This window comes from Natator depressus, chromosome 8 (assembly GCF_965152275.1).
Source record: "Natator depressus isolate rNatDep1 chromosome 8, rNatDep2.hap1, whole genome shotgun sequence".
NCBI classification, from domain to species: Eukaryota; Metazoa; Chordata; order Testudines; family Cheloniidae; genus Natator; species Natator depressus.
In genome coordinates, this window is record NC_134241.1 from 95,895,109 (window position 1) to 95,910,801 (window position 15,693).

General features: G+C 36.8%; 1 protein-coding gene across 7 annotated transcripts in view; it reads left to right on the forward strand.

Moving 5' to 3' along the window:
• Nucleotides 1-15,693, forward strand: part of TUT4 (terminal uridylyl transferase 4) — a 72,960-nt gene that overhangs the window by 8,404 nt on the left and 48,863 nt on the right. For 5 of the 7 annotated variants that reach the window (XM_074961732.1, XM_074961733.1, XM_074961728.1 and 2 more), the window contains exons 2-6: nucleotides 2,349-3,021; nucleotides 5,181-5,344; nucleotides 6,740-6,856; nucleotides 10,985-11,162; nucleotides 15,165-15,253. In XM_074961732.1, coding sequence (XP_074817833.1) covers nucleotides 2,460-3,021; nucleotides 5,181-5,344; nucleotides 6,740-6,856; nucleotides 10,985-11,162; nucleotides 15,165-15,253 — 1,110 coding nt within the window. In that variant the 5' untranslated portion in view covers nucleotides 2,349-2,459. Of the gene's footprint in view, nucleotides 1-1,942; nucleotides 2,084-2,348; nucleotides 3,022-5,180; nucleotides 5,345-6,739; nucleotides 6,857-10,984; nucleotides 11,163-15,164; nucleotides 15,254-15,693 lie in introns of all 7 variants that reach the window. The other 2 variants (XM_074961729.1, XM_074961730.1) reach the window with 2 other exon arrangements.

Sequence of the window (15,693 nt, forward strand, 5' to 3'; positions counted from 1 at the left end):
AGTTGTTGTTACAAAGAATTGCTTTGAGAACAGACTCTGTCTTAGAATATACTAACACAATTAGCAGCTTGCAAGTTTCACACACAGAGGGAGAGAAACAGTACCAAAAACCAAGAGACCTCTTAATTAGTAATACCCTGGCATTTAAACTATGGGGAATCAAACTCATTTGTGATTTTAATACAGAACTTCTTTAATATGATCCAACAGTAGTATAGCTTACAGTTATCTCTGTAGTATTTTATATCTCTCACGCTAGAGAGAGATTTTGAGAGAGGGAATGTAAAAGTATTAATTCCAAGCCCAATAAGAATCACATTTACTGTCTTGGTTTTTTGGCCATTGGGCCAAGAGCTAGAGTTAGAGTGAAGTGTAATAACACTTTAATAGCTGGTAGTTGTAATATCAGTTCAGTATAATTAAGAGAGAATCTTTTCTGCCTGTGCATTGGAATGAATTTGATAATCTGTAGGTCATTTCTGTGTTCGTTTTATATGGCTTTATGTAAAACTAAAGTTGATGACTATTGAGGCTTAACTTGACAAGACCAGTTTTTGACTTTTATTTATTTATTTATTTATTTTTAAATCTATGTGCTCCAACATAACCAATTGAAAACAGTGATAATATGCATTCTGTTTATGGAGAAAGTTATAGCTGAAATATTGGACAGTTATTATTCTTCCCTTTGTTCTTGAAGAGGCAAAATACACAGTAAATTAAAACTACTGTACATGCCTTATAGATCTAGGCCCAAAATACAGTGTGATGGTGTTTGTTGAGTTTTTTTTAAGGTAAGGTTTTATAAAACCAGTAATATAAATACATGGTTTCCAACAGTTTCTAGTAGGGAATTTAAACCTTCTCCTGAAGTGTTTGCTAGCCAAAAAATACAAATTAACGAGCCAGAAAGTGAAATTGACTAGTCTATTTTCAAGCTGAGAGAAATGCTGAAAGTAAAATATCATAAGTGACTATTAGTACATTAGCCTTTTTTATGTTCAGTGTAGATAATCTGAGGTTTTATAACACATATAAGGAAAGCTGGTTTTTACAAGTATATAATTTTAAGCTGATTGTAATTCATGCAAAACTTCATTAAAACTACAGTGGAAGGAACAACAATGTAGTAAAATCTAGTGGCTTGAACTTAATTGCCATTTAGTCAGTCTTATATTTTTTTCCCAATAGAACAATATGGGTACTTGTTTTGATGGTTAAATAAGCACCCATAAATTCCCGTGGTTGCTACCCACAACATGTAACATAGTTGGTAAAGTGTCAGCTTTACATTTCATATTCACATATTGTGGAGTTACATATAGAATTGTTCTTTTGCCTGCATATTATGGATCACTCAATTCTCAGCCCTTTATAATACTTATCATTTCAAAATTATTTAGACATTTGTATTAGTGCCTATCACAAATCCATCTCCTTGCTTCGCATTAACACAAACAATCAGTTGTTACAAACAAACGGAATCCTACTGCTTATCAGTCTTCCAATTTACTGTTAAATTGAAAACCTGGTCAAACAAATAAGCCCTGTACCCCAGAATTGAGTGCTGCTGATGCCCTCCTCAAGGAATCAGGGTTCAAAGGGGTTTAGCTAATCTAAGGTTAGGTAGACTATTTAGACAACTCTAGCAGTTGAAGAAGCTACATATTATATAAACTAATGTATTTGTCATGATATTTTGTCTGAGTAGTTTATGTCCAAAAGCTTATTACCCAAGGTTCTGTGCATACAGGCGCCACAATAAATAGAGGGCCAAATCCATGCTGCTTAACCATTTGAGTGCGAGAAAAAAATTATTTTTCTTGAATTGATAGAACTGAATTCGCTTTCCTCAGAGGCTGATTTTAGTCATACATTTTATTTGAGTAATTTTGTCTTGTGTGTGTTTAATATTTCAATTAACTTATTTTCTTCACTGTAGTTATAGATTTCCTTAATTCTTACTGCTTTTCTAAAGCCAAAAGAAGAGGAGATGGTATCTGATGACAAATATTCGATATATAACACCACAACAACTATGTAGAAAAGAGAGAAAACAGACCTGATGACAGTTTAAAACTGTGTGAGAGTTTTCTTGCTGCTCTTATGTCTCTTCCTTTCCCCTATTAGGAAAATATTCTTGAGTCTTTCATTATTTTACTTTAAGAATAATATAGATTTTATTGTTGAAAACTGTTTTTGGAAAAGTACTTCTTCCTTTCAACATAATTCAGTTCAATACATTTCCTTACTCCTTAGAGAGAGGTCTGTTTAATACATATTTTCTTAGAGTTTTGATATTGTTCCTGTCATATTTTTAATTGCTTACTATTGTTTTTCTCCAACAGACAATCAGCCAGATTCCCATGCCCAAACAGTGGATTTTAATCAACATAATATTACTGGAGAATTGCGTTTCAAATAGTCTCAAGTGACAGAAGAAGCAGGTCTTCACTATAATGGAAGAGGCCAAGAGCTCAAAAAATGGAAATCATGACCCAAGAAAGTCTACCCGTGTTGTCTGTGAAGAAGGCAAAGCAGTCAGAGTTATAAACAATCAGAATTATAAACACAGTAGAAATGATAAATCTGTAAAAGATGTTGGGAGAAGTTCTCCAGGTGGGAACAGTAGCAAAAAGAGTAAACAAAATGATGTTTGTTCTGAAAAATCAGGAGAAAATAAATCATGTAAAGTAAATAGTTGTATTCCTGGATCTAAAGATGTGGGGTCAAACCTTCAGGATCGAAGTCATGGCAAAGCAAAAAAAATATCTAATTTACCAGCAATAGCAGAAAACCTGAAACAGATAAAAGTTCAGCAGACAGGAGAAAACTCTCCAAGCTCCCATATTTCTGGGAATGGGGTCAGTATGGAAACCTTACCAGCTACACAAAGAGGGAAATCGGTTTTGGAAAATCCACCAGGAGTTCATATGTCGAAAACAAGCACGGATCAGACTGGTGACTCTGGTAAGACAGTTTCAGAACAAAGAACAGTGGAGCACAAGTCTGATGACTTCAGTGAGTATTAAAGCACACTACTTCATTCAGGTTTCTTTGAGAAATTGTTAACCATCTGAAATGAGCTCTGAAGTATTTCTGCTTTGCATATCTTCTCAGTTACATACAGAAAATCATCAAGCACGGTTACAAAGAGTGTACTGTGAATATAGACTTTCTGTTATTTGGAGAATAAAGGTCATAAGAATAGCATTTAACTAAATTTCTTTTCTATGTTGTTTAAAAGTGATTATGCAATATCTTAAATTTATTTAGAACCACATTTTAACTGATTGTGTGTCAATTTCAGGCTATTTTGTGAAATTAGAAAACATTTAAACAGAAATCTTCAAAATATCATGCTCTCTTACCTAGATGCCTATTAGTAATACTATTTTTAAAGTGCAGACAAAAATCAACTACATCCAAGTTTAAGAAAACTTCACTGTAAGCATGAAGAAGACACACAGACTTGCCCTTTACCTGATTGCTGTGCTATTTTTGTTCTGCAAAAAAAGACTGCTTCTTTTCAGTCTAGATACTGCCAGCAGCCACTCTTGTGAACCCTTCGTATTTAAGTCTGCTTCAGCTTCAGAATGTAATCCATGCATCAGAGTTCATTTCCTTCTGAGTTAGCCCCTTAGTTCAGGAATTTTCGAACTGTTTCAAAGTGTGGCTTTTAATAGAAATGGGTCATGAGACACTTGCTATTGTGAAGACTGCTTTCCCTTTTGTTTGTGGTCACACTACATCCCTGTGGTAAATACAGCAACTGCTGATGTGGAAAAGTAATATTAGTAAAATATTTAATGTGTTTTTAACTGTCTTAATAAAATTTAGCAGCAGGAACCAGTTTGGAAAACCAATAGCATGTGACTAGCCAGCTATATATAGAAAGCCAGCAAGTGTTGCATGGACCACCAGTCATCCACAGACCATACTTACGGATCAGATAACTAAGCAATTTCCAGTCTGTGTCCCCAGGCTATCTATCTCAATGCCCTCTTCTCCTTACTCTTGTAAAATCTAGTTGTTCTTGGTAACACTCCCACTGATGTGGTCTATGCTCATAAGAATAGCGTACACTGTAGATGGTTGCGTACATTAACAAACTGTGTGCAGATTATAGTCTTCAGGAGGGATTGTAATTTCAAAAACTTATATATTTATAAATGACAACATTCCAATGCAGCATGGTTGCTGTGAACAGCCATAGAATGCTAATGTGTCACAGAACATAAGTATGTTCTTAACATCATATTGACTTAGTAAGTGGGTGCAATTGAAATGTCTAGATAGTAGCCTTGTAAAACATTTTTCTGTGAATTTATTTAAAGTAGCTTTCTGGTAGTTTTCTTGACTAAACATGCAGTGTAACAATTTAAATCTTATTATAATTTATTATTTGTATTCTCATGGCACATCACGGTCCTTTTATGCCACATGCTGTATGTACTCATAACAAAAAGATGATTACTGCACCAAAGAGCTTACCTCCTACAACATAGTCTTTGCACAAAACTCTTACACAGTACTGATATCTTACATTTTTTCTCTTCTTTGATAGAACACTTATATTAAATACTTGGCTCTTTAGTTCCTCTTAAGGGTGGTAAACAAACAATAGTACAGGCGAGTCTCATCTTACGTGCATTTAAAATGCGCGAATTCAGCTTTGTGAGGTCGGCAAAAACAAAAAAAAAGAAAAATAACCATTTAAATCCTGTACCCGTAGTGTGGGCAATTCCGTCTGCCATTACACTCAGTATAATTTTGACTATATGTGATTTTCGCTTTACGCACTGACTGCAGAATGTAACCCCAGCGTAAGATGAGACTCGCCTGCATCATTGGAAGGTATGGTATCTTAAGAGCATTGAAGAGATTCTAATGTAGTCTTGTCTCTGTAGAGACGCAAGGTTACACTTATATTGTTGTTGTTTATGATATTTTCCATTTGATTCCCATTGATGTGTTTGGGAACCAAGTAACTAAAGCCCTGTGTGATGCTATTTAAAAAGTACCAGTGAATGTTCTCATGTTTAGCCCACAGAGTTGACTCCTGCGTGAAAGTACCTACAGAATATCTTATGTTGTTTCTAATGCTTACCTCGTCGCCCTCCCCATTTAAAAAAAGTTATTCTGGAAAACAATAATTAAGTGCCAACTTCTTTCTCCAGGCAAAATGAAGAATCCTGAATCAACTAAAGAACATAATTTGGAGACTGAATATTTAGAAAACACTGCTGTGATTGATGAGTCTACTTTGACAGCAGAACAGCAACTAGGCTTGAAACAAGCAGAAGAGCGACTGGAAAGAGATTATATCTCCCGACTAGAAAAAGTAGGTTGTAATATTCTTGTTCCTTTTTTCTCATCTAGGGCGAAGGGAAATTCAGTGCATTCTGTAGCTCTGGTAAAGAGCCCTTTTAGCCCCAGGCCTATGAGACTTCACATCATGATCACCATACTTTTGTTTGGATAGGACTTCCTTTTGACCCTATTGCCACTATTCCTTCTTTATTTAGAATGGTTCTTTTGGGTGATATAAGACACTACCCACTACAGCTGACTGCTTCCTCAGTCTTGCTGGCCTGGAGAGCAAGAAACATTGACTGAAAATTGAACATAGATCTCCCATATGGCATATGTAGGGCATTTACCAGTGTTTTTAATTTTATAGATCTAAAGGATCCACTGCTTATCTATCTTAGGTGTTTACAGAATGTCACTTATCCTAGTACTGTAAATAATGAATGCCAAACTTCCCCATACATTTCTGTCCCTGAAAACCTTCCCTTTTAAACTGATCTAAAGCAATACCCAAATCAGTATATGGGTATTTAAGAAAACAAAAAGATTCCCTCTGCTTTTGAAGTGTACTCAGAAGATTTTTTGGTCTGCCTCAGTATTGAGGAGATCCTTCACCCTCCCCCCAAACTAGTCAAATGAGCCCCAGCAGATTGATATTTGGCTTTATCTTGTTCGGTTTCTTCGTCAAACAAATGAAATAAAGGCTCAGAGTATTATATTGGTAAAAGCAAAATGGCCACTTTATTTTACATTGACATTTTAATCAGAAAATATTAAGAGTATTCAGAAAATATCAAGTTTTTGTGAAACCACAAAAGACCAAATTCAGCAAGAGCAAATAGTGTTTTAAAATGAATGTTAAAATTAATGTATGCATTTGAATATTTGAATAGCTGACATTTCCAAAATGCTTTGTGGATTTATCAAATATAAACATGTTAGAATGGAAGGATGATGGTAATACATACTTTTTAAAATTACAAAAGATGGCAGAAAAAGGGAGTACATGTGTAGGCTGACATTATAGTGAATATATCCCTTCTTGTCAATTTGGAAAAAGACATTGGGAGGATTGATGCTGAGATTTCACAGATTCTTACATTTTAAGAGCTTGAGAAAGAGAAGGGATTGGCTTAGTGATCCTGAGCTAAGGTTTAGAAGCCAGAAACTTGTGAGTCTTACTCCTGGCTCTGACACTAACATGTTATGTGGCCTTGGGCAAGTCACTTTCATCTCATGTCCAATGGGGATAATCCAACCCACAGAGGTCTTGTTAAGTTTCATTAATTAATATTTGTAAAATACTTTGACTTGAAAAGTGCTGTATTAATGCTAATACTGTTTATTATTGACACAATTGGTCATGGAGTACTGGCAGAAGTATTTAAGTCTCTTTTTAAAAAAAATGTTGGCCTCTTTTTTTCAGCGCTCCCCAGAATATGTGAATTGCCAGTATCTATGCAAACTCTGCTTGGTTCACATTGAAAATATCCAGGGAGCTCACAAGCACATTAAAGAAAAACGCCATAAGAAAAATATAATGGTAAGTTAATTAATGAAGACTTTGAGTCTGGTGAAATATATACATTTTGTTTTGTAGTAAGAATTTCAGGTTACTTTTTTGATAGCATATTCTGTGAATCTGATAAATCAGAACTAAAAAAAAAAAGTAATTGTTTTTTGTGAGATTAGTGCTGGCTAAGTATTTTGTAACTGAATCTATTTCAGGTTATTAATCTTTTTATAATGTACTTTACAGTATGTACCGTATTTACTCAATTATAAGCTGACGCCCCCAAGATGGATAAGTAAAAATGGTAAAAACTGTATGACCCTTTCATAAGCCGACCCTATATTTCAGGGGTTGGCAAACTTCGGCTCCTGGCCCGTCAGGGTAAGCCGCTGGCAGGTCGGGATGTTTTGTTTACCTGGAGCATTTGCAGGCATGGAGCCCCTCTGCTCCCAGTGGCTGTGCTTTGCCATTCCCAGCCAATGGGAGCTGCGGGAAGTAGCGCCACTTCCTGCAGCTCCCATTGGCTGGGAACAGCAATCCGTGGCCACAGGGCACGGAGGGGCTCCATGCCTGCAGACGCTTCAGGTAAACAAAACGACAATGTATTAGATACTCAATTCAGTGATTTCATAGAGTTTAAAATCATCAAATTTTGGTGTAGACCCGTTTATAAGCTGACCCCCGCTCTTTGATGCGTCATTTTTTTTACCAAAAATATTTGGCTTGTGAACGAGTATATATGGTAATACTGTTTATGTTGTAACCAGAATTCTCTATATAATATAAAATTTCCTTTGAACTAGAAAATACAGAATGTGGAATACCTGACCCACAAACCTATCCAGGTGACTCAGAAGTGTCTAATTCACCCTCTGGTACTTGGAGCTAAAATTTTTGATAAAGTTCACTCTTAGAAGTACTACCTATAAAAAACAGAACTTCTGTGGGGTACATTGCCATGTTAGCCAGTTGGTGTGGCCTGTTATAATGTTGCATATAAAAATAGTAATTTTTTCAGAAGCATTTTTATACTCCTGGGGGAATTCTGCAACAAAAATTTAGAAATTATGTGCATAATATATTATGCAAAATTCTGTAGATTTTATTTGTCAAAATAACACAATATAATCACGCAAGTTTCAATTATTTTTGGTCATTTATTTCAAAATATTTGTCAGCAAGTATGTCTGTAACAACACAGACGACAACAAAAGATTCAGGAAATGTTTTTGTTTTTTGACAAATAGATGCCTTATTAGGCATATTAATACAGAACTCTGAGTAATAGTTCATTTAAACTACAATAGAGAACCGTATTTCCCGCAGCCCTCAGAAGCAGTGCAAAGGCTTGGAGGAATCAGGGATAATGGAGGAGCTGAGGGAGAGGGAAGTAAATTGCTCAGAACGAACCTGGGTGTGAACTTGGAGGGTTGTTGGGTATGGATGGGAAAAGTATGGAACAAAATTTTTTGAGGGTTGGGGAGGGATTGTTAGGGAGTGTTCCCATTCAGACGCTGGCTGATCCCTAGCCTCTCCCATTCAGTCAGGAACATCTGCCTCTGTCTCCCTGTGCCCCCATGTGTTCTTGCACACCCTTCCACATGTGTCCCTCCAACCCCACTCCACCATTCCCATGTGACCCTGCACCCCCTTCCGCTGTCCCCACTCTCCCGTCCCCGTGTGTCTCTGTGCCCCTCCCCAGCCACTTCCCTATCCCTATGTAGCTCTGAACCCCCCACCCCATCACCATGTGGCCCTGCACTTCCCTCCCCCCTGTTGCCCTCTGCTTCCACTCCCATTCAGCCTGTGCCCCAGTCTGTCCTCCCGGACTAGCCCTTATGAGCCCCTGTCTGAACACCCCTTCTCCCCCAGCAGCCCATGCTCTGTCTCCTCATAGCACCTGTCTCCTGACCTGGCTTGACTGGCACTGTGAAGAAGGCAGGCTCTTTCTCTTCCCTCACTGGCTGGGAACTGCTGCTGTGTTCTGTTGCCACAGCGCCCTCTGGTGGGCAAAAGGCAGAACTGCAGCCACATTTCATCAGATGCTTTTTTCTGTGCAAAAAATTAAAAATATGTGCGGCTCATTAATTATGTGCATGCGCAGTAGTGCAGAATTCTCCCAGGAGTCATTTCTAAGATGTCTATCTCTGTAATATCTAAATGCCATAAAATTTTAAAAAAGGTCTTCATTAATCCTTCAAGAGAAGGAACCTGATCTTCCCTTGTCACCATTTACTTTTAAGCTACTCCATTATGAGTAGATGGATATAGATGTTTTTCTCCAGGAGCAGGTTGCTGAGGACATTCTGAAGCTTAGTTGTTGGAGCAAATACCTGATGAAGAGTTCTACATTGTGGTCTGAAGGTTGCAAGACTTGGCCATACCCTAGTCTCCAGTGGTAGCATATTCTACAGTTGAGAGCACTCTATTGAGACTATTGAGAAAGAGCTTCTTCAGCTTATAATTCGTATCAGGATTCCATCACTCATGACATCTCTATTGAATATAAATGACTTGGGGAGCTGCACAGAAAGGGGAAGTCCTTGAGATAGACTGGTCCTAGCCTATTTAGGCCTTTAATGATAAGGACTGGGCTCTTGGACTTCTCAGAACTGAACTGGCAGCCTATGTATGGCACAAAGTTTTGGTATGATGTGCTCTCATTGGTCTGCTTCACTTAATAGGTGGATTTTTGTGTGCTGAATTATCTGTAGTTTGTGGGTTGTCTTTTGGGTCAGACTAAGGTATAGTGTGTTGTAATAATCCAATCTTGAAGTCACAAAAATCACAGATCCCTATAATTAGTTCTGCATTTGAGACCAAAGGGCATGATCTAGCCAGGAGATGTGAAGTAAGGTGTTTTTGGCCACTGTTGCTACATTGGTATATCTGAATAGTCAGGGTGGGAGGGTGAGATGTGGATACTTCTAATTAATGTGTGAAGAGCTGGGTTTGATCTATGCCATTTGTTGTCCACTGTAATTTTAATTTATGGAGTAAGCCCAGATTCGCAATGATGGGTGCAAAATAAACTTTTAAATGGTATTTTGTAAAATATGCCCATCCATTCCCATCCAACGGGTCTAAGACTCGGGTCAAGCCCTAAAAATATCATGTGTTTCTAATTTTATACATCTAAGTATACACGCTTTTATTAATATTATTTAACATTAATATTCCAGTAGAGCTGAGGATAGATACATTTACCTTAATGAGTGACTAAACTAGCTTACCAGTAGCAGCTTCTGCACCAAAAAACCCCTAAACAAACAAAAAACAAACTCCACAGAAAAGCAAACCCAACAGTGACAAAATAAATAATTTAAAAAAATCTTGCAAAATTTATATTATTTTTTGTTGTCAAGTTTTAATTTTTAAAGTAAGGAAATCAAAATAGAGCTAACTGGATAAATAAACCTAACTGTGTTCATATAAGTGTGGAGATCTGGTAGAACACTTTTATTATGGTGGTATGTTGTGCGGATGCATAACAGGTTGTTATTCACTTATTCAAAAAACTATGCTATTGCTTAAGATGTTTCCATGGTGAGTCATACAATTTCAATTAATCAGTGAATTTCAGAACCAAGTGGTGGTCACTGCTGATTCCATGTGATCTGAGATGTAACAGGTTTTAATGCTCCTAAAGTAGTTATCTCCAATAGATGAAGTTAATTATTACAATGCAATTGATTAAAACTAGCACCTGATGAGAGTAACTTGTTGGGCTGTAGTGAGAGGAGAACCAGCCCCTTATATTTAATTGGGAGTCAGAGGAAACTGTTTGCCTCATTGGAGTCCTGCACATGGGCTCGCCTTTCAATCACTAGTGTTTATTGTGCAAGAAAAAAATTACATCTTCTTTCATGTCTTTGGATAAACTCTGTTTCAGAGCTCTCAGCCATGCAAATGTAATTCAGGGAACATAAGCTTTCAGATTCCCTCTTTGGCTGTTGGCTCTGCAAGAACCTGTTCCTTTGCTAAATGGAGCATCCAGTGTCATTTCCATGAGCCCAGTTGTCATATATGCCAATTGGGCTGTGCAGAGTTTGAATCCTGTGGAAATGGGCTGGTCAGGGCACCATATAAAGCAAACCCTCAAGTTAAAAATAATAAAATCAAGTACAATTATCTTCTTATCATCCAAAAATTCTCCAGGAAAAACAGGAAGAAAATGAGCTGCGTGGCCTCCCACCTTCCTCCCCTGCACAGGTGGCTGCTTTGACTTTTACGCTCATGGAGGCAGCAAATGAACAAGGCATATCGGATGATGACTTCAGAATCCGCCAAGAAATTGTAAACGAGATGGAGAAGATTATTCAACAGCCCTTACCAGGTATGTGTGATCTCCCTCATTTTCTTTAAATACAAGACATTCTCTTAATTTATTCTAACAATTATAAGTTAAATCTTGGTCTCTTCATCAGTTTGGAATAGTTTTAATTTTGTTTTGAAATATCTTTATTATATCTTGAAGTATCAGGAATGTCAAGTCTTACCTTCCCTGGTTTTGTTAGCTGGCTTTTTTGAGGTCTCAAAGAGATTTAGCTCCCAGTTGCACAAACTCTTACATATGCGCTTAACGTTACACAAGCATTTTTAGGATCAAAGTTCCAGTCCTTAATCATAGTGGTGCGGCTACAGCGAAGATCTTTCTTCTTACAAGTATTTGTAATGCATTTAAATTAAATAGGTGTAAACAAAATAAAGAGTTTTAAACAATGTGACTAAATATCACTTCCCTTCTCAATTAATTTTTACTTTTTCTCTACCAGTTCTCCAGTTGTCTGTGGAATCTGTCAGGATAGACAAGACTTTAATTAATAAAATTTTAAAAAAATTAAAAAGAAACAGCAAAAAAAAAAAACCACCAACCCCAATAGTTTTATTTACAGTTCACTCTTGATATATAGGTGAAACATGGCCTACAGGTCCTCATATGCATTCTTTTACTGAAAGTGGAGGTCGCTCAAATCAAGAAGGAGCATAGCTCTCACAGGTCTCTCCATGTAAAATATGAGGGCAATGGATCCTCAACTGAGCAAAATTGCTTGTAGAAGTTGATAATTTTGTTTAAATGTGAGTATCTAAATTCCAAATGTTATTTCATGCTGTTTGTGCTCTCTCTTTTTACTGCCACTCGCAGGTAGAAGTTCAATGGTGAGTGACCCTCACCAATGCAGTAATGACATAAACTAGCTTGACTGAATTTGTAAACAACCTGGGGATTGTAAATAACCAGGATGGCACATCTATTAGTGAAAAAGATTGTGTGCAGTCAATGACATTTCAGTCTCAGTGATCTCTTTAAATAATTATTCCTGATAGGTGTATGTTTCTAGTGGGATTAACTCTGGCCTTAAATTTGTTTTCTTTGGACTTTCAGTGATTTGAGTATTATTGCACATGCCAAATATGAACCATGCATTGCAAAGGCTTGTGGTGGATATGGATAGTAACATCAGAATTTTGAAAATTATCAAGAAAGTTGCTGTTTTAACATTCACTATGGGTCTGATATTCAGAAGTGCTGATGACCCACAAATCCCACTGAAGTCAATGGGAGCTGCAGGTGCTGATCACCTGTTAACATCAGGCCATATATGCTTTCTAGACAAAATGTAAATTCCATTTAAATTAATAGACTAGATAACCTTATTGCTTATTTTTTTTACAGAATTTCCACTTACTGATTAAAGTACTTTTGTCTTGTTCAATTTCATCAAAACCTTCCATATGTAATTTTTTAATTTTGCCTTTATTTCCTTTCTTCTCCTTCTCTTACAGCTCTGGAGGTCTATTATGGCTTCCAAGAATCACCTGAATACCTTTATTGTTCTTAACAGCTGTGCAAACTGTCTCTGCTGGGTCAGCCAAAATACATAATACCTCTCTGTAGATTCAGTATCAGCTTTATCCATCCTCCTTCTCTTGCTTTATTTTGATCACATATTTTGTAAACCTTCATACATCAGCCATCCCTCATGTTACTTCACTAACAAAATATTTAACTTTCCAATCCAATTTATGTATGTCCCTATAATTTGTATTGTTGGTTTTATTTTCCTTCTTTGCTTTAACTTCTTGTTATCTCCTATGATGTTAATTGGTAGACTCAAAACAAGAGAGCAGATATTTGAAGCTAGACAAATGTGTCAGCATTATGTTAGCAATAGTTCAATTATTAGAGAAGCTGCAATGAATGAGGTATTGGTTTTTCATTGGTAGACAATAGCTTTTCTAGCAGATTTCATTTATATCAAAACTGCCTAGAAATTAGTATATAATCATCTTGTTTTGTTTGATAAATAGCTGCTTTTTTTCCTTCTCAATAAGAGTGTAGTAGTAATTATGACTTTTTTGTTCATTTTAGGGGTAATTATCTCTTATGCTTCTTAAACATACACTATGCATATTAACTAAAATATGATGGTAAATAGAGAAAATGATACTAGTAATGAAAGACAATTTGTTGTGCTCCTTTTTAAAAACTGGTTTCTGGATTTGATTTTTATCAAAATCTGACTAAATTTTTTATCCAGTAACAGTCCAGGAACAATTGAACATTCTGGCTTGTTTTGTTCACATGAGCCCACCATAAAAACAACAAGTCAACTCCCCCCTTGCAGGGATACATGAAAAATGATGATTTTGACAACTTTAGCTCCATGGTTAACGTACACAAGTCTATTCCACAGGGCCTCATTACTTCTGGTCAGTGGAATGTTCTGTATATATGTGGAAAACAGTTTCTACCAAACCATGATTTCTCCTGAGAATCTGTACATTCTTTGGTTTGATCACAGCCAGGATAAAGGCAGCTAACACTGTTTTAGCAGCATGTCCTAAATTGAGGGGAGGAGGGACTACTGCCAGTTTTGTGGCTAGCCAGATTTTGTCCAATGACTACAGCACAAACAACTCAGAATAATTGTCTCCTACATAAATTATATCAAAATGTTTGATAAATGATGTTGTGCAATGGAATGGCATTTGCTTACGATACCATTGTTTGGCTTAGAGCAGACCTAATGTGTATTTCAACTGGTCAGAAACCATTGTAGCTATAGAAATACAATTGTTTAAGTAGATACTGTACTTCTGTGGCTACGATGGTTTCCAGGTTGGTAACTTATGTTTTGTGTGTAAGTTTTACTAGTGAATAATGCACAAGCACTTGCTAATCTAATTATTTGGCATGAATGCCATGGTCAATACAAGGAGTAATATTTGTGGCAAAGGAGTATGTAAGACAAAAGTTTTGCAGGGCATTGGTTACTCAGGTGGAACAGTGCTACTTGATAACCACCTAAACATTATTAAAAACTATACACTAATACCATGACACTAACTGTAGTTTACAGGATAAAAAATAAATAAATTACAGCATAAAAATTTAGAGAACAATATTTTCTTTGTTGTGAGAGTGTGAAAATTTTGTTCTTTGAGTTTCCTGTTTTCTGTGATGCCACATTGGAAGTGTGGCTAGAATGAGTAACCTAGTGGGGGAGGTGATTAATCATTCATTAGGGTATAACTGCTGAGATTAGATATAGTGTCTCAAGAAACTTTTAAATGTCTTCAGTGAAGGGATAATTTGGCCCATCATCACTTAAACCTATAATAGGGTGGCTTGCCCCTTAAGGGCTAGGAGGGCTGTAGCTAACTAACCTTGATTACAGAATGAGGCATACTTGAGTTGAATCAGGTAATTCAGCCCTGAAGCAGGAAGTTGCAGTGAAGTGGGGAGAGCCCAGGAAGCTGTGGTGGAGTCTGCAGAGACTGAGGAAAGCTTAGGCACAGAGGCCTGGGATGATACATATACACTTCTAAAAAAACAAGCAGACTCATGCAACAAGTCTCAGAGCCTGGGTTAACTGACTAAGCTTGTGCTGAAATATGGTGAAGGGGGTAGGTCTCAGAGCCCATGTAGGAATGTCTGTTCTGCTATTTTTTATCCCCTAGCGCAAGCCAAGTCAGTTGTCCCACACAGTAAGACTTCCTGCTGGCTTTCCCAGCCCTCCCCCCATTCCCGGAAAGACTCTTTCCAAGCGGGGGAGAGACTGCCAAGGTCCCAGGCAGGAAGATCTGGGAGGAGAAAGAAAAATCTTGGGATGTGTGGACTTATGAATGGACTTTGTTTTGGGGTTTTGAGTTTTATTAATAAACCCAGTCTTCATAGAGGGCTGCTTTTGACCAAGACAAAGCCTGACGGGAAATTTTATTAGAACAGTCCAAGAGGGGAAAATGAGGCAGGCTACCTGTAGCTTACTCTAGGCCATAAGAGGGCGTAGTGGAGGCGGCCAGCTCAGTTACAAAGCCTTTCTCTGTTTTCCAGAGTGTTCACTGAGGATGTATGGCTCCTGTCTAACTAGATTTGCTTTTAAAACCAGTGATGTTAATATTGACATAAAATTTCCCTCCAAGGTGAGTAGTATCTTGTCAAACTAAAAAGAGTAAATAACGTGCACTTTATATCTGCTCCATTGTCTGTATCTTCCACCAAGGCTAATTGTTGTAATAGCAAATAGTCTATAGTTTGAACGTTATTTGGTATTTTAATATATTGTAAGTAGGGCTGTCAATTAATCGCAGTTAACTCACGTGATTAACTCAAAAAAATTAATCACGATTAAAAAAATTAATCATGATTAATTGCAGTTTTAATTGCATTGTTCAACAATAGAATACCAATTGAAATGTATTAAATTTTTGGAATGTTTTTCTACATTTTAAAATACATTGATTTGACTTACAACACAGAATACAAAGTATATGTTGCTCACTTTATAGTATTATTTTTTATTACAAATATTTGTACTGTAAAAATGATAAAATAGTATTTTTCAGTTCACCTCATACAGGTA